Below are 18,029 nucleotides of genomic sequence, written 5' to 3'. Positions count from 1 at the left end.
ACTCTGCAAAACAGCTCGAGGGAGCTGTGCACAAAGTGTCTTTTTTGAATCCTTGAGAAGAGAGCTGTAGGAAAAGCTCACTACACCGTAGCCAAAGCCACAGCATCCCCACCCCGAGGAGACCTTCGAGCCCTTACTGCCCGTGCATCTGGCAAAGTGAAAATGTTTTACTAGGGAACAGCTGAGCACTCACCAGAAAGTGATGAAGCAGCAGCGTGTTGCCAGCCCAGCGTCCCAGGTTGCCGTTGCAATCAGTACAACTCCTTAGTCCAAATGAAATCGGATCACAGAAGTTGCACTGTTGAGGCTGATCCACAAAGTGGTTATAAAACGTTCTCCATTTCGCTTGGTTTATTAAGAGCCATTTCAATAAATGCAAACCTCGCTTAACAGAGCTCAGGCCTCGTTTAAAAATTAGGAATGATCTTGCCAGATCCTCTTAGCATTTTAAGTTTGTGTTTCCAAAACTGCCCTGGCTGCATTTTGGTTTTGCAAAATGAAGAAAAAAATGGAGATTCAGCTCTCATTTTATTCTGCTTTTCTGAAACCTGGGGGAAGTGGTTGGAAGACCTGAACAAATGGTTCCTGATTGTTTTATCTGCATTTAGAACAATATTGATAGCGTGCCAAGAAAAAAAATACAGCTATGCACATGGACGTGCCAGAAATGCACCCAGAAATGTTCTGGAAATTTGCAGTACAAAGTTTCACACAAAATTTTATGTTGCCTACAAGTTGTCAGAGTAACATTACCTTTCCCCTTGGAAAGGAGATATTACTGTTCAATGGCCAGAACCAAATTAAATTATTTCTGGTTATGGTTATGAACATTCCTGCAGTGAGACATGTTCTGAGCCTGCTCCAAAGTCTTTTTCAATTAATGGAAAGATGAGATTCGATGCCAAAATGGGGTCTAAATTATGTTCTTACTGAAAGAGTAGATCGGGGGAAAGGCAGACAGTCTGGGCTATATCATGTGCATCTCAAACCCTCTCTAACATTCATATATGCTTTGTGGAGTCCTGTATCTCTTTTGCTATTATTTCAGTGCATTTAACTTTGGTTATTTTTCTTGTTAATTAGGCACAGTGGTAGACTGACTACACAAGAATAGTTCAATCTATATAAACTGTTCCAAAGATCTTTTTCAGCCCTTCAGTACAAAAATCTGGATCTAAGTAGCAGCCCCCAGGACTCCCCTTAGCGTAGGTCAGCTCTTGGCTCTCTGCCCCGGGAGCTGCCCGGCCGCAGGCACAGACGCTGGGGCTGCTCTGGGTGAGGAGACGTGGCTCAGCCCCAGGGGCTTGGGGCAGCCCCGTTTGGGCAAGCTTAGGGGTCTCTGTGTCTCCACCACCAGCGATGCTGTTGAGCTTTCTGTACTCCTCTGCACTGTCTCTGTACGGCCTTTCCACCCTGTGCAGTTTGTGTTTTCCACAACTTCTGAATAATTGGGTAATTAAGAGTTGATGGGGGGACTCTTTGCCAGGCCCCTTCTAGATGGGCTCTGAGATTCCAGGGCTGGCTCAGTCTTTGGATCTGAAATAGCTGAAAGCAGGACGCTTTTGGACGTGTTGCAAAAGTCTGATTTGAACATTTTACTAGTTAATAAATGAGATAGGCTGGCTGGCTTGAAGAATTCCTGACAAGGGTTTTAATCATCTCTCACCACTGCCTTAAATGGTCCTCGCTGTACAACTGGGTTATATGGCATTATTATTCTAAATCCAGACAAATAGAGCTATATCAGATGAGTAGTAATTTAATTGTTAAATGCTAATCTGCATATTAAAACCAAAATACCATGTGGGACTTGCATTCTGCTGGTTTTGCATTGGCTGAAAGGGCCATTTCAGGCACATTTTAATAAGTATTGTGCATTCTGCCTCACCAGGACATGCCTAGATGGGAAATGGATTTAATTAGGGTGGCTCCCAAGAAACCTATTAACCTAATGAGGCTTCACGGCAGGGGCTGCTACTTAGTAAGAATAATAGTTCCCTTTGACTGGAATAGCTCAGGTGATGAACTAGTGCCCAGGTCTCTGTCTGCCTTGGGCTGACACTTTCTTTTTTTTTCTTCAACTGTATCTTTCACTTGTCTCACAAGCTGCAGTAGATTCATTTCATAAAAGTTTGTCAACCTCAATATAGGAAGATGTGGAACGTGGAGTAATTTGAGCATGAGGCTTAGCAAAGACAAACGTAAGAAGGTTACAAAGGAGAGGGGAAAGGCAGTGATCAGGTGTCCATGCTAGAGAGCAGCGGCTCATGAAGGAAATCCACAGTGGGTCCGTGCTGTAGAGCTGGGTGTTCGCTGAAGATGGAATGAGAGCACACACCTCCCTTCTGCTGGGCACAGGGAGACTCTAATGGGGACAGTGCTTTAGTCCTCTCTTGTTTCCCAAAGGCCGTAGAAACATTTGGACTACCTCTCCTCTCAATTAAAAACCAGATGGCACAACTTAATCTAACAAGAATGGTCAGAAAGGAGCGTGGGGGGAGCAGAAGGAGAGCGTGAGCCTGTAAGAGGAGAGGGGTTATGCAAAGTGACATCCAGAACCATTTGAACTTTGCCTCTGTCACAATTTGAGTCAAACCCAAGCTTCAGATCAAGTTGATGTTTAATTAAGCGCATAAAAGATATCTGTGTGGGCTGCTAAGCACTTCTACAAATCCAGCCTGGAAAACGCAGACAAACAAACTGAAGTGACCCTGTAGGAATAATAAAACATTCCCCATTCTGCCAGAATCCACTAAGCCTGATGCTGCTGCAGACATTCACCATCTCCCTCAGAAACAGGCTGTGGCCACCCGTCCTGCAGCTCAAGGTGATCCTCAAAGTTCCCTGGGTGCCCTAGAGTTAGTGTGTTAATCTCTGTGTAATTACACCCTAAACTTTATCAATGCTCCCGGGAAATACCAGAGCAACGCAGGCTCCAGCGTCCCGGTGCTCAGAGCAGCCTGGCTGGAAGGGATGTCCTTGTCAACACAAGCGGGTGCTGCATGAAGGGGAGGACGTGAGACCCTTCCCAAAGCCTCTCTCCCCTCTCCCGCTGCACCTTTCCTCTCAGCAACGTGCCCTCCAAAAGCAGAGCCAGCTGAAGGGGGAGGAAGTGTCCGATGTCCCGGCTGTGCCTCGCTGGGCAGGGGTAGAAGAGGGATTCATGTTTCTAAAATTACTCACTCGTTCTCTAGCTGTGAAGAGAGCTGTCTGCAGAAGGAACAAATATTGCAGCTAGCATTGACACTATGTTAAATAAACTGGCTTCCCAACCTTTGACAGATCCATTTTATCCGTGCTCTGGCTTTCCTTTCAACTATCATTGCTGTGTCCTTTGCGCCAGCATTTGTCACCCTGCTCAGATGACACATGACTGGTATATGGTTAGTAGAGGGGTGGGTTTTCCCATTAGCCCGTTAATCCTATTAAGACCAAATCCTCAGTATGTAAGATTTTTTTTTTTAAGGTTATGCTACAGTTTTAGTCTGCATTCAGACTTTTTGAACCACTTTCCTGACTTGCTGGGATAAAAACCAGGCCTGTTCTCTCTATTTCTTGCCATTTCTATGCATTTCCACCCATTTCCCAGGTGTTCTGCATTTCTTCTGCTCGAGAGTCCCTAATTGTCCTGCTCCTGCACCCAAAACTAACTAGAAACTAAGTTTTGAGTGGCCCATGTTTGTTCCTGTGTCCTGGTTGGCCACATAAATGCTTTGGCCAGTGCTAGCTGTTGAGAACAAAAGATTGGAAATAAATAGGGGGATAAACATATCCTTTTAATGGCTCCCCACATTTTTGTTGGATTAAGGAATCTATGACACAAAAACCTAATATACATATTAAAATAGGGAGTCCATAATCCCACCAGAACCTTTCTTCCATAAGATATTTTAGAAATTAACTTTTCTGTGGACCTGTATTAGACTATTACTTCATTTCACCCGAAGCAATAGCCACCTCACAGTGTTCAGCTATTTCATGACCATGAGTAAGTTTGAGCTGACATGCTGAGGGAAATAGTTTCTGGCCATTCTGTGTTCTTACAGAAATGTTACTCAACAAAATTAATTGCTCCGTTAATATTAAGGAAATAAAACAGCATTCAGTGGGGATTGCAATAGCATTATCTGGATGTTTTATTCTTCTTAACACTTCTAGTTGAGCCAGGGATGTATTTGACTCTATGGGATACTTCATTCATTGTTTGTTTGTTGGGGTTTTTTTTCTGAACCAGATTATAAGGATTCCAAGGAAAAGAATAAAATGGAAATCCTCTATATCCTGGTGCCAAGTGTTACTATTCCCCTGGCCATAGCCTTACTCTTCTTCTTCATCTGCATCTGTCGCAACAACCAGAAGTCATCTTCCCCTCCCGTTCAGAGACAGCCTAAACATGTAAGGGGACAAAATGTGGAGATGTCGATGCTCAACGCCTATAAACCAAAGGTAATCCCTCGTTTCTGCTTTGACATTTGCTGTCTGTAAAGGCAGGGAGTGAAATGCTTGGATCAACTCAGCACTGAAATACTAGGCTGATTTCCAACTTGCAGTTTCTGCTGGTGCCTTGAGCTGTGATTTTTGTAAGGGGTTTTCTCATCAGCAACATAGCAAGTGTGCTGGACCTGTGGGGGTAATTCCTACGTGTCCACGTACCCGGAGAAATAGGAGCTGGCGTTTTTTCGTAATAAAGCAAGCAACCCCTTACTGAAGCATCTCTGAATTGCCTCATTTCAGTTAGAAAGTAGCGCAGATAAAGACATGATTCAGCATTTTCTCAAGAGAGTTTTTTTTTCATGGGTCTGCCGTAGTCATCTTTCAGCTGAAATCACTTTGGAAAGATTTGCTCTTTGTTTTTGCAAGCTTACCCGTTCTCTCAGTTAAAAGAGAAATTACCAAAACAGAGCCTCAGAAATCTGCCTGCAGTTGTGGCCAGTGCAGCGGGTGGGTAGCAGCTCTGGTTGTTGGTATTGTTTTGCTTCACTGTAGTCCCGGGTCCGTGAGGCGTTTTTGAAAAAAAAAAATTTAAGATTTAAGCGTGATTAACCTTGAGCTCCTTGTTTATTGGCAGAGCAGCCCATCTGCAAACCTGTAGGGATGACCCATCCCCGGGCGGTAACTGCCTTCTGCCACCTGCAGGCAGAATAATGCCCTGGGAAGAGGATTTCCCTTGTTTTTCACACCGTGCCAATTCGCTCCCACAACTCGATGGAGTTTGTTTCAGAGTAGCATTTCAGAGGAAAAATCAGTATCTACAAGTAATTAGAATAGAAACTGTGGTATCGAAACAGGCATGCCTTTGGGTAAGCTGTTATTTTCATTAGAAAATGAGATGGCAAAATGAATCCAAATTCTGATTTTATTGAGTTTCAGCAATGTGAACTCTTAACTTTCAAATAGTGCTCTGCTTTCAGCAGAGCTAATCACTCAGCATCGGGAAAGGTTACGCTTGTGCTTCAGGAGCTGTATTCTCCATCTCTGAATAAATTTTGGACTAGTTTTCTTCTTCAGTTCAATAAAGCAGCTATGACATACCCCTCTGGCTTTCTCTTAAATGTCAAGTTTATAGAATTATAAAAAGTTATATCGTGGCAGCCTAGGGAAAATGACTTCAGTACAAGGGGCAGGGGTGGATGGAGCTGTGCCACCCAGGCAGGAGTTGCTCTTTCAGGGGTGCTGCCCTGTGTGTCTGTAGCAGGGATGGACACGGAAAGTTTTTTGCAGAGAAAAATTCCAGCTTGACGCTAGCTAGCAGAAAGAATAGGAGAGTCTTTTTAAGTGAGTGATAAAAGTAAACCCACTGTGCTGGAAAAGGCAGTGCTGCTTATGCCCTTTAGTAATCCAAACTGCATACAGGGATGTTTTTTTACACGGCGTAGTGCTAACATCAGGATTCCTGTTGTAAATAGTGCGGGATGCCAGCAGGACTGTTGTGCGTGGTGCTCAGGCAGAGTTTGGCCTCTTGTTATATTTTAACTCTTCACTTCCTCACACTCAGTGAATTTATCTTCATTTTCCTTTGAAGTTTTTAATTTCAACTTCCATCTACAGCTTAGAGTAGCTGTATATCAAAATATCAGTGACAGCACAAGAAACCGTTTAATCAGGTGTCAAAACTACGTCTTGCATCCAACCTCCATGGAATATTTTGCTAAATTTGGATTTGCTTCTTGGTCGCCACTCTACTAGATATTTGGGGTACAGTCCGGGCTAAACTGAAGACAATGGGAACGTCAGAATCATTTTAATGAGGTCACAGTTTCCACCTCGACTGCTGACGCGCTGATGCCTTATGCACGCAGCACAGGAAAGCAACTTGCCCAGAAATATTTTCAAATCGAGACAGCACTGTTTTCTCTTGATGTTCAAAGTCTCACTCAGCAAAAAACTTTCCATCTTATTTATGCTAATTCCGTATTTTCCCACTGGAAATCCAGCTCTCCCTGTCTCAAATGTTTTGATAGCCTTTCAAACAAAATTTTAAAGGAAAGGAAGTAGAATCGTGTTTTCAAATACTGTATCCAGTATTAATGTCAAATATTGTATCCAGTATTAACGTTGGGTAAAAACACTCTTAGGCGTCAAGCTCCAGCTGAGGTAGGTGTGTGTTTGCTCATACGTATAGAAATATTAGCATTTTATCCAAAAGCCTGTTTCAGTTTTAAGGGATTTGAATTGCCTTCAAAAACTACAATAAACTAAGCTCATCTTGTTGTTCACCTAATGGAAGGAGCTGATAAAGAGACAGAGGCGGTGGCTTCTCTCTTACTGCTCTCCCTTTGTACTTGGTTTACTTTGGCACGCTGCCTCATATGTATTTTACACTTCTTTACATTTTGTACACCGATGTATGACAAATACTTGTCAAACAAAAACTAAGCAGATTTATAACCGCTTAACTTGAAATGAGCCCTTCCTGCCAAAACTTTATGACTTCATTTTCTTTCATAGTTTTCCACTATGTTGGTTCAAACAGACGAACCCAGCCTCAGGTCAGACAGAGGTCATTTCACTTTCATTACTAAAATATAATTTACAATATGCCAGACCTAAACAAGTTTTAGCCTAAAGGATTTGTATAATATAAACCATCTGTTCCTCAACAATATAGCTAATTTCCTGCCATCACCGTACAGTCTACTGGCTGCCTGCTTAAATGGCTGTATTATTATTGTTATTATTATCATTATTATTATTATTATTATTATTATTGTCGTTATTGTTATTTTTATTACTATTATTATTAATGAAGTATTTGTCTAGAAGTTGTAAGTGGACAATATTATTGGAATTAGTTGATTCTAAAATGTCATTTTAAAATTAATTTTTTTAAAATGTCAGTTTTTTTCCCTATATTGCCACTGTAAAGCTGCCGTTACATTATTTCAGGAATGCAAATGCTCATGTTTACACTAATGTGCAAAACACAGATCCCAAACTCGTTAGCCTTAAATTACTACCTCTGGCTATACTGAGGACCCTAAATGAGTGGGTTTTGGTGTAGGTGTTATAAGCATATGTGGAGGTTAATGTCTGAAAATAATACAACTTCTTTACGGCCTAAGAGTGAATATATGCACCCAGAATAAGAGCAGAGTTTTCTAAAAGTTTGCCTTTCTTCTTGGACCACTATCTCATTTTTCCAGCTGACTCTGTCCCATGTATTTCAGGACTGAACATTCAGTCAAGTGTGAGCAGAAATAGTCTCTACTGTACGTTGAAGGGTTAATAGCAAAGTCAAGGAAGAATTGGCTACCAGGACATAGTTTTTTTTTAAAAAAAGATTTCTGCTAAAACCTTAGGCCCTGGCCCAGAAAATGCTTCATCATGTACTTACTTAAAGTATGTGAATTACCTCAATTCCTGAAATTAGTCAGATTCAATTTTAAATATATAAATGCTGAAGCATGAGTATATAAATGCCTTTGCTCAAATACTGATGGTTCCTGCATATATTTAGATCTAATACCTACTACTTTCATCTGATCTTGTGTAGAGGATATAATGTAATTCTAAATTTAGTTTTGAAGCAGGGTGCACTGCGATTAGGCAGCACTCAGCCCTGAGCTTTGCCTACACTGGGATACTGGTGTTCCTCAGGCTGTATCTGGCCCCGGGGCTGATGCCAACACACCAGTGCCTGCGTCTCACAGGGCTGAGCAGGATCGTTGCCAAAGGGATACGTGGCTCAGGACATTCCTGCGTCACTCTGGCTTTCAGACATCCTGTGCAAAAAGATCTTACACTTAAAAATATGTTTTCAGTCCTGTTTTTCTGACATGTTTTTGCTGTTGCTTCACAGAGTAAGGCTAAGGAGTTGCCTCTGTCTGCTGTTCGTTTCATGGAAGAACTGGGCGAATGTGCTTTTGGCAAGATCTACAAGGGACATCTCTACCTTCCAGGCATGGATCACGCTCAGCTCATTGCTATCAAGACACTAAAAGACTTTAACAACCCCCAGCAGTGGGCAGAGTTCCAGCAAGAAGCATCTCTCATGGCCGAGCTCCATCACCCTAACATCGTTTGCCTCTTAGGTGTGGTGACCCAGGAGCAACCCGTCTGCATGCTTTTTGAGTACATGAACCAAGGAGACCTCCACGAGTTTCTCATCATGCGATCGCCGCACTCAGATGTTGGGTGCAGCAGCGATGAGGATGGGACTGTGAAATCCAGCCTGGACCATGGGGATTTCCTGCACATTGCAGTCCAGATTGCAGCAGGGATGGAGTACTTATCGAGTCATTTTTTTGTCCATAAAGATCTCGCCGCTCGTAACATTTTAATTGGAGAACAACTTCATGTGAAAATTTCAGACCTTGGACTCTCGAGAGAAATCTACTCAGCAGATTATTACAGAGTTCAGAACAAGTCTCTCTTGCCAATCCGCTGGATGCCACCGGAGGCGATTATGTACGGCAAGTTCTCTTCCGATTCAGATATTTGGTCGTTTGGAGTTGTTTTATGGGAAATATTCAGCTTTGGACTTCAACCCTATTACGGATTTAGTAATCAAGAAGTCATAGAGATGATCAGGAAAAGACAACTGCTGCCGTGCTCTGAAGACTGTCCTCCCAGAATGTACAGCCTGATGACAGAGTGCTGGCATGATCTGCCATCCCGCAGGCCACGCTTTAAAGAAATCCATGCCAGGCTGCGCTCTTGGGAGGGTCTATCAAGTCACACTAGTTCTACTACCCCCTCCGGTGGGAACGCCACCACTCAAACAACTTCCCTCAGCGCCAGTCCGGTTAGTAATCTCAGTAATCCTAGGTACCCTAACTACATGTTTCCAGCACAAGGTATACCACAAGGCCAAATTGCCGGGTTCATCGGCCCACCGATACCTCAAAACCAGCGCTACATCCCCATCAACGGGTACCCGATTCCACCAGGATATGCTGCTTTCCCAGCTGCCCACTACCAACCGCAGGGTCCGCCCAGGGTCATCCAGCACTGTCCTCCTCCAAAGAGTCGTTCTCCAAGCAGCGCCAGTGGATCCACTAGCACAGGTCATGTCACTAGTTTGCCGTCTTCGGGATCCAACCAGGAAGCAAATATTCCTTTGCTATCTCATATGTCAATTCCGAGTCATCCAGGAGGAATTGGTATGACAGTTTTTGGAAATAAAACTCAAAAACCGTACAAAATTGACTCGAAGCAGTCTTCCCTATTAGGAGACTCCAGCGTCCATGGACCTAATGAATCTATGATTTCCGCTGAATTGTAAATAAACGAGGCCTTTGTAAATATAACTATTTACAATACAAACTAGAAAGTCGTAGAAAAGATTTATATTCAAATATTTTATTAAAGATTCTTCTGGTTGTTTAACAGACGTTGCAGCAAGTATCTTCTGTGAAGTTTAACTGCTTGACAGGATGGGCAGACTCAACCAGACAAAGATCGTTGTGGTATGAATACTCAGCTTTGTCAATGGACGCGTTGTTTCTTTAAGTGCCGCCGACAATTCAAAATGGGGAAGGGTGTGGGTTTGTTGGTTTGGTTTTTTTTCAAACAGAAACATTTTATCATATGCTTTTTCACAGCTTTTTAAACCTCCGATGTGGTTTAAATCACAGAAACTTTTTTATACTGAAAACATATTTTAATATTTGTCTCTTTTTTTAGGAGATGCAAATATTCGGAGATCTACTGGGTGTGCAATTTCAGTTCCAATAGCTAGTTAAAGTATTTGTAAATTTTGCAGTCAAGGATTATGTTTCAAATATGTGATCTGAGAGCTGAATAAATTTCTTCAGGTAAGATTTTGGTCTTTTGTTAAGTTGGGAGTCTGAGATCAGATTCAGACCAAAAAAAGTCATTTATATGATAGCACAACAGCTTGAGTTATCAACTTGCAGTCTACAAACATCAGCTGCTATTGGCTGCTAAAGACGACTGGAGTTCTAAGAAATTGCCTTAAAGGAAATGAAATTAAAAGTGCTTTAATTTCAGAACCTGAATCAGCTTATTCAAAGATAACATTTCATAATCTAGTAGTTAAAGCAGAAATTTTATATCCTTTTGTTGCTATGCAACTGTTTAATGGAAAGGCTCCAAACCACAATTTTATATATGACAATCAGTTTTCCCAGGAATATTTATTGTTTCAGATCAATGTGTAATTTCAGTGACTACGACTCCAGTAACCCCGAAAGAAAGGGAAACTCACATTCCATTAGGCAGCAAATCTATTGATAGAAATTTTGTCTGTCAATTCTAAGAATGTGAATTAGTGTTAACTTTCAACTTAGAAATATGACATTTGTGTAATTACGAAAAATTCATTCAGGTATAAGCAATCTAGATTCTTCATTTGAAACCACTTTAATGAGTTACAAAAGTGCTGTGTACGTTACAGTTTTTCAGACTCTTTTGTACTGAATAGTATTTTTATTGTACACGGAACAAAAACAATCTTTTGCTCAGTTGACAATGTTGTATAATATGACTTTATTTTTATCTTTTTGCACAGAAGTGTGATAATGTTTTGTACAGCAGAAGTGAAAATACATCTCTGCATTTTATATCTTGGTCTGTTTCTTGTTATTTTTAACCTGATGTAGATGTTCTTGAAATATATTATGGTGATATTCAGCCACTACCTTATACAAATATTTTTCTTTTGTTTTCACTGCATGCGTTTAATCACTGTATTACTTGATGATTGATTTATGAATTATGGGCATTTCAATTAGGCAAGCATGAAAATGTAATAACAAAGGCTATTTTATAATTAAGATATGTGCATTTTTGTATTTCACATGCCAGAGATGATATTAAACACTGATTATTTTATGCTGCTGTTTATTAAAACATCGTTTTAACATAAACATGCCGGTAGTTCCTCCCTCTTGGTGTAAGACACTCAAAATGTTTTGTATTCAACAGAGAACTCGCCCAGCTCAGGTAGGGAGTCTGCTGAAATGTTTGCTTGAATGGGACATGAGAGTTTTGCAAATACTATTTGCAGACAGATTACTTAGGGCTAACAACATACGGAGGCTTAAATGAATATTTGACTGTGCCCATATTTGCGGAACACACAAAAGAAGTGGGATGGCATAACTACCCGGTGAGAACACTGCAGTCTTTGCTGCAACCTCACCGGTGCTGTTTAGCTCCATACCAAGGGCCAGCATCGCCCTTTCAGCCCTTCACTTACATTTTTTTGTCCTGCTGCACTGTGAGAGCTTTCATGGTGCATTATATTGCTGCAGCACCCGGAGCTGCCACACTCCCTCTCCGTTGCACAGGCCTGAAACTGTACTTGCGGATTAAGAACAGTCAGTAATTATATAGTAAGGATTTTTGTGACTTCTGAGATACTTTATGAACCTGAGATGTTAGCTTCCCCGGGGACTGAATTTACATCTGGATCGGTAATGAAAATATGTTACATGTCTGTTAAAGTTTAGTTTTGACTGAAGATTCAGACAATAATTACATCTTATTAACTTCTCTATCTCTGTCAGTTTATCAGACTCAAATGCTTAAAAATGACTTTTGAACAGAGGTGTTTTGCAGGAATGGATGGGACGGTTTTCTCGGAGCTGTAGCTATTAACGTAGCCAGAGGCTGAGGAATTGCTCTTTCGCACTGCTGTACACACGCAGCTTTGCAGCGCTCGCTTGGCATCTTGTTCAACAGACAGGAACTGAATTGTTGTTCTTGATCCATCTTTTCTCTCCTCTACTCCTGCGTACTTCTTCGAGCAGTTGCATCAGTGCAAACTTAAGCATCAAACGCACTGAGAAGGAAGAAGCCTTTTTTTCCACCTGTTTTTCCTAGGGGATTTCTTAGCTTGTACCATTAAGAGCTTGAAATGTCAACAGTGCCAGTTGAAAGACAGTCTGCCACTTTGTAAGTATCTGGTTTCAGAAACAGAAGGAACTATATGCAGCCAAAGAAGTCTGTGGTCCTTAGATTATGCTGTTATTGCAAAATCTTTGGTAAACAACGTGCTGTAAATTAAGTCAACGAAGAAATATGAATCTTTGCGCTGTAGTTGACACACAGACATTTGTGCAAAAGCATGGCTGAAAAAGATATTGAGGTATCATGATCAGTGATATCAAAGTGTTTGCTCACCGCTGGCAGCAGCCTTCCCTGAGTGACTGTGTGAAGAAAGTGGAAGTATCTTCAGGAGGCTCTTTGTTCCTCTACACAGGCTGGAAGAAACAGCCCTGGAACCAGTTCATGAGCCATCTGGTCTCTGCCAGTAGGGATGACAGGTGATATACGTCCTGTCAGATCAAATCTGACCATGCTAGGCGTAATGGTGTAATTCAGTTCAGTTCTGTAAAGCCAAGCATGAGCCACGCTCAAGTCAAGCCACTCTCACGCCGGTGCTCTACGCTCTGAGCTCCCCTGGGACTGCTGCCTTACGCAGGTAAGCTTAGCTGTGAATTTGCATACTTAGCTTTAATCACCCTGATAGCAAAGCAGTAACCTAACACTTAATGGAGCAGCAATGGGAGTCATAAAATAGCCCCTCACACACTTTGTGGTTTTATGTTAAAAAAACAGGAGCTACAGCGCAAGCCCACTCACAGCTGAATTTAGGGGTTTTCCTTTATTTCAAAGTAAGCTGGGTTCTTAAGGTTAAAATATTTTTAGACCCACTGATGTAAACCAGCACTGAACAATACACCTGAAAACTCTTGCAAAGACCTCTTCCTGCCCTTCCCTCCCTCTCTCAGCGGGTGAGGTTTGTGAACTCTGAGCCTGAAATCACAGTCTGGCTCACAACCCGTGCCTAGGGAACAAATGCTAACGCAGAGAGGCAGGAATTCAGCAGGGAGAGTTTAGAAGGGAAAAAAATTCTTCTAAAACCCAATTAGATAATGTGGAAAATAAATGTTGCCAGAAATTAAGGAATTACTCCTCAGGTGGGAATGCAGATACCCAAATGAAAGCTATTTTCGTGGCAAACGAAGGAAGAGGGAATTTTCCAGATTCCTAATGCTACATGCGAGAATCATCATCCCTTCTTCCTTCAAAGAGATAGGACAGCCAAGGCTGTTGGAAATGCAGTAATGGATTGAGAAGCTCTAGAGGTTTGGAAATAAAGCTCTGAATAAACACCATTTAGTAAGCTTTCAATCTGGAGAATCTCATTTCCTCCAGGTTAGCTTATATTTCAGCAAATGAGAATAAATATTTGCTGATTTAAAGACCAAAATGCAGAGTCTGAAATGGAGATTTGTATCCTTTGTTCCCACAGAGGAGTGATTATAGTGGGTTTCTCTGAATTGAAAGCAGAAGGTAAAGCAGAGAAATTTGGGCTGCAAAACTCAAAAAATGCCAGCGTGTGTTTATCCAGAGCATGAGAAATTGTCAAAAAGGAATCTATTATTTGCTTTACATGAATGAGGAATATCCAAGAAGGTTGCAGGCTTGGAAATACTCTCTTAACATGTGCTGCTTGTTCCAATACTGTTCTGTAACCTACATTGACCAGGAACTTTAAAATGTCCACCTAACTGAAAACACTCCTGACGGTAAGGCAGGCGATACAAAAGCTCCCTCAAGTACAAACACATGCCGTTCCCTCTGGACCCAATCCTATGGAATGAGTGCCTTCAACATCTATTGGCTCTCATTACTGCATTTAGCAAAAGGTATTTGGCTCGTTGGCAGGATTCACTTTTTTTCAGTATGTCTGAGCCTTGTCTTTGCCTCCTCGCAGAGTGGAGTCATTTGACCAAAGGGCACCTCTTTTCTTCTGTTTCATACCCTTAGGACTAGCTTGGTCAAGGTAGACCAGGCACAGCCCAGGCTAAAAGGAGGAGCTGAGCACCCAGGATGGCTTTTCAGAGGCACTGGGTAGTGCTGGTGGGAAGAGGGGGGTGGGCTAAGCACACCACCTCACAGTAGGGGTATGACTTTCATCATCCACCCTCCCCATGCACGCATAGGATAAAATAGCTGGTTATAAATGATGTATATTATTTAGAAATTCATGAACACCGTAAAGCTGCAGGTAGGGAGAGAGGGCTGTCTACATATAGCAAAGATGGTGATCTCATAGGAAGGGCAGTTTTGTGAAAAAAATTCTCATTGCTCCTTATGGCTTGGCATAAAACACTGAAATCCACAGGAGTCTTTGCACTGATTTTAGTGGTGTCTGAATTGGGCTTTCTGCCTTCTGGAGAGTTCTCAGGAGTTTTAATGACCCTGATGAAAGCCTGAACCTTCAGTCTCTACCTGTGAGAAGTTTGATCTTGCAGCCCAAGTTCACAAACGGTTCTGATGCATGCACAGAGCGTGTTATAATGCAGATTCCCAAGCCAGCAAAAAGAGACTTGTTAACACATTTGTTCAAAAGAACAATTTTGTACAAAACCCTGACTTTTGTTCCACAGTACTACAATAAACGAAAAAAAAGGTCTTTTTTTTGTTTGAAAAAAAAAAGTTCAGCATCTTTACTATATGCTACAATATTTTAACCAGTATTTCTTTGGAATATGAATTCATCATCATTCTGTGGTCAGGGAATGGAATGAGCAGCCATGAATTTCCCCACCTCTGGTTCTGCTGGAGAACCTCAGTGGAAAAATGAGGCAACTGGGCTTCTGCCTGGGTTAAGCTAACGGAGAGCAAATGTCTTTTGGAGAGGAAACACTAGCTGCCTTCTGTGAGAGCACCTCCTTCATGTCCATAAGATCTGTGTCCTGATTCCTACATTCCTCTCCCCAGATATCACCATGTATTCATGGGATGTAACCTCACACCTTTGTCCCAGATATTTCTTTTGCTTGAGACAGAGCCAGCACATTTCTTCCAGTGAAAAGACAGTAGCCAAACGATTCTTGGCTGTTAGACTTGCAGAGCGTGGCTAAACCGAGGAGGTCTGAGGGTGCTGGGACCAATCTTAAAGTATATAGTCACCCAAACCACATCCTCGAGTTCTGTGAGAGCAAGTTTTCTTTTGGCTGCATCTTCAATGGTGATGCTTTTTTTGTGGCCCCAAGTCTGCTCTTTCCGTGGGCCTGAAAGCCTCTCTTAAAGATGTGATGTTCATGGAATTTGAGAAGCAATTTTTATCTTGCTGTGGGCTATCTTTTATAGGAGGGGAGAATATTGCCCCCAAGTCAGTCACTCTCTATCCCATCATATTTCTTCCTGTTTGATCTCACAAAGATTAAAGTTCAGTATATTTCAGGACAGTTATATTGCTGAGGTAATATAAAATTATTAAAAACAGAGAGAGACAATATTGTGACTACACATCAAAAGCTCTTTAAGACAAAGGAGGGAAAACTGACTTGAAACTGGAATTATTAGAAGCATCTGTGGTGTCCTTTATTTTCCATTTAACAGTGCAACACATTTTGGAATGGTGTCTAACTGTTTCAAACTGGCAACCTGGTACTGCCTTCATTTTCTGATTTGTACCCTAAACCCCGGGGTTTATCTTCTCCTGCAGAGGGAAATGGCAACCGTTGGTTAATGAGTTTTAACCTTAAGATAAAGGAACATTTTCCAATGCTGCAACCTGTAGCCTGCATGAAGCTGTTGGGTTTTGTTTTGTGGTTTTTTTTTTTTCTCATCTGAGGAATTTAAAACAAAACAGAACTATCTATTAGATTCATAAGAAGCACATGAGTTTTTAAACCACAGCTGGTGCTTGGAGTACAATGTCCGTATGTTTGTTTAAACGTGGGTACATTTATACATACACACTCAAAGCGTTTGGGGTATTTCCATGGCTTAAAAAATATCCGGTAACGTTTCGAAACTAACAGGAACTAAGGATAACATTTTCTTTCCAGTCACCCTCGATGTAAACACGAGTGAGAGCTTATTTGGGTGGATCCCGAGCTGTGGAAGGCACAAGTGGTGCCTTTTCGGCGCACAAACATCTCACCCTTGGGAAAAACACCCCGTAACGTCGGCTCACCTGCCTTCGCGCTCACCTTCCTACGTTTTAAGGCTGAAAGAGGCAGAAAAGGACAAGTGGCTTCCTAACGCCGGACACGAAGCCCAGAGCGCTGCTTGGGGCAGAGCCGTGCAACACGCGGCCGGCGGAGGCCGCGCAGCCCGAGACGCCTTTATTCGGCTCTCTGACCAGGTAGGAGTTGGGCAGTAGCGGCCTGTGTGTGTCCTCTTCCTCTCCACACGGGATAGAGGCCGCCACCACCATGCCCTGAGGTAACAGACACGTACCGGGATGGGTCCTGTGGAGCCGCAGACAAGCAGCAGGCCCTGCACATCTTCAGCCGCGAGGTGCGGCACAGGAAAGGTTGGGCAGAGTCTGGATCTAGGAAAATGAGGTGGATGTCAGAGGGAAGTGGGGCTGGAGGGGCCCCAGGGAGGCTGGATGGAGGTTCTGAGGGCTGAGGTAAGAGCCGGGAGAGCGGGGAGGGGGGTGAGGAAGAGGGAAGGGTGGAGCAATGCGGGGGGAGGGACATCCCAGCGTGGCAAATGGGATGGAAAATGAAGGTGGGGGACCTCTGCAAGCAGGGGGGGGAGTGAGGACTCCTTCTTCTGGAGAACGAAACACCGCTGGGCCTGCTCTCAGGGCAGAAGGCGGGCATGGCCCCCCGAGCCCCCCCCAGCAGCGCCCGGGGCGGGTTACCTCAGGGAGGCCGCCCCAGGAGGCTGCAGTGCAGACTCTGACTGATTTTCCCCACAGGGCCCTTACACACGACTCCTCCTACACCAGAGCAAGTCCTGAGCCCTTTCCCGAGCTCTCCGTAACCCATCTCCTGAGAGGCCGGTGCAGTACTTCCCCGCCAAGGCCTGCATTTCCACCGTTCTGGTTAAATTCACCTTCTCACACCCAGATTTCCAGCAAGTGAAACAAAATGGTGGTCCGTGAAGGCCGCGGCTTTTTTCTTTTCAAGACTACTGTCTCTGTTTTGCGTTGGGCCGAACCAATGTTGTTTAAACAAACTTTGCTGTGCACGGTTCCTCTCCGGTTAGGCCTGGCTTATTCGCAGGTTTCATTGGGAGCTGCAGGAAGGGTGGTTGGTGTCCAAAGGCGTCCCCGTCGCAGCTCAGAGCCGGTCCTGGTTAGTCTCACCTTGCTTGTGCGGGGCTGCGAGGTGGGAATTTGGCTTGGCTCAGGAGTTGCCTTAGAAAGCATATTTGCTGTTCTGTTGCTGTTACGTTTCATAACATATTTTTTTGTTTCTGAAGTACTTTGATGTGCCAAAGAAATTAAAAAAAAAAAAAAAAAGACAAATTAGTACTTAAAGGCAGTACAAATGCTTGGGAAAAGCTCTGCTGAGTAGCCCATGCTGAACCCCGGGTTTCTGCTGGTATGACTGTCTCACAAGTTTGCATTTAAATTTTTGCTGTTCCACCCCTCCCGTCTGGTGGCTTACCTGGCTCGGCACGTTTTCAGGCTAAGCATGCGGTGTCCAGAATACAAGTCCTCCCTTTCCTCACAGGATCTACCAGGACTGCCAGGGTCTGGGCACTGGCTCAACCCAGCACATTGCTATAATTCCTCCCGCATCATCTCGTGACTTATTTGGCCCTCTATGGACGAGGTGTAGGAGGACAACTGCTGTGCAGGGTGA

General features: G+C 43.1%; 1 protein-coding gene across 1 annotated transcript in view; it reads left to right on the top strand.

The window, feature by feature from the left end:
- The window catches only part of ROR1 (receptor tyrosine kinase like orphan receptor 1), a 56,643-nt gene extending 45,619 nt beyond the window's left edge, over positions 1–11,024 (top strand). The window contains exons 7-8 of the mRNA XM_026854367.1: positions 4,235–4,446; positions 8,300–11,024. Of these exons, the coding sequence (XP_026710168.1) occupies positions 4,235–4,446; positions 8,300–9,724 (1,637 nt within the window). The 3' untranslated portion in view covers positions 9,725–11,024. The remainder of the gene's footprint in view (positions 1–4,234; positions 4,447–8,299) is intronic.
- The last annotated feature ends 7,005 nt before the right edge of the window (positions 11,025–18,029 follow it).

This window comes from Athene cunicularia (genome assembly GCF_003259725.1).
Source record: "Athene cunicularia isolate RWA chromosome 8 unlocalized genomic scaffold, athCun1 chr8_part1, whole genome shotgun sequence".
Classification (NCBI taxonomy): Eukaryota; Metazoa; Chordata; class Aves; order Strigiformes; family Strigidae; genus Athene; species Athene cunicularia.
The sequence above is the reverse complement of the archived record's forward strand: the minus strand, read 5'-3'. Positions and strand labels throughout refer to the sequence as shown.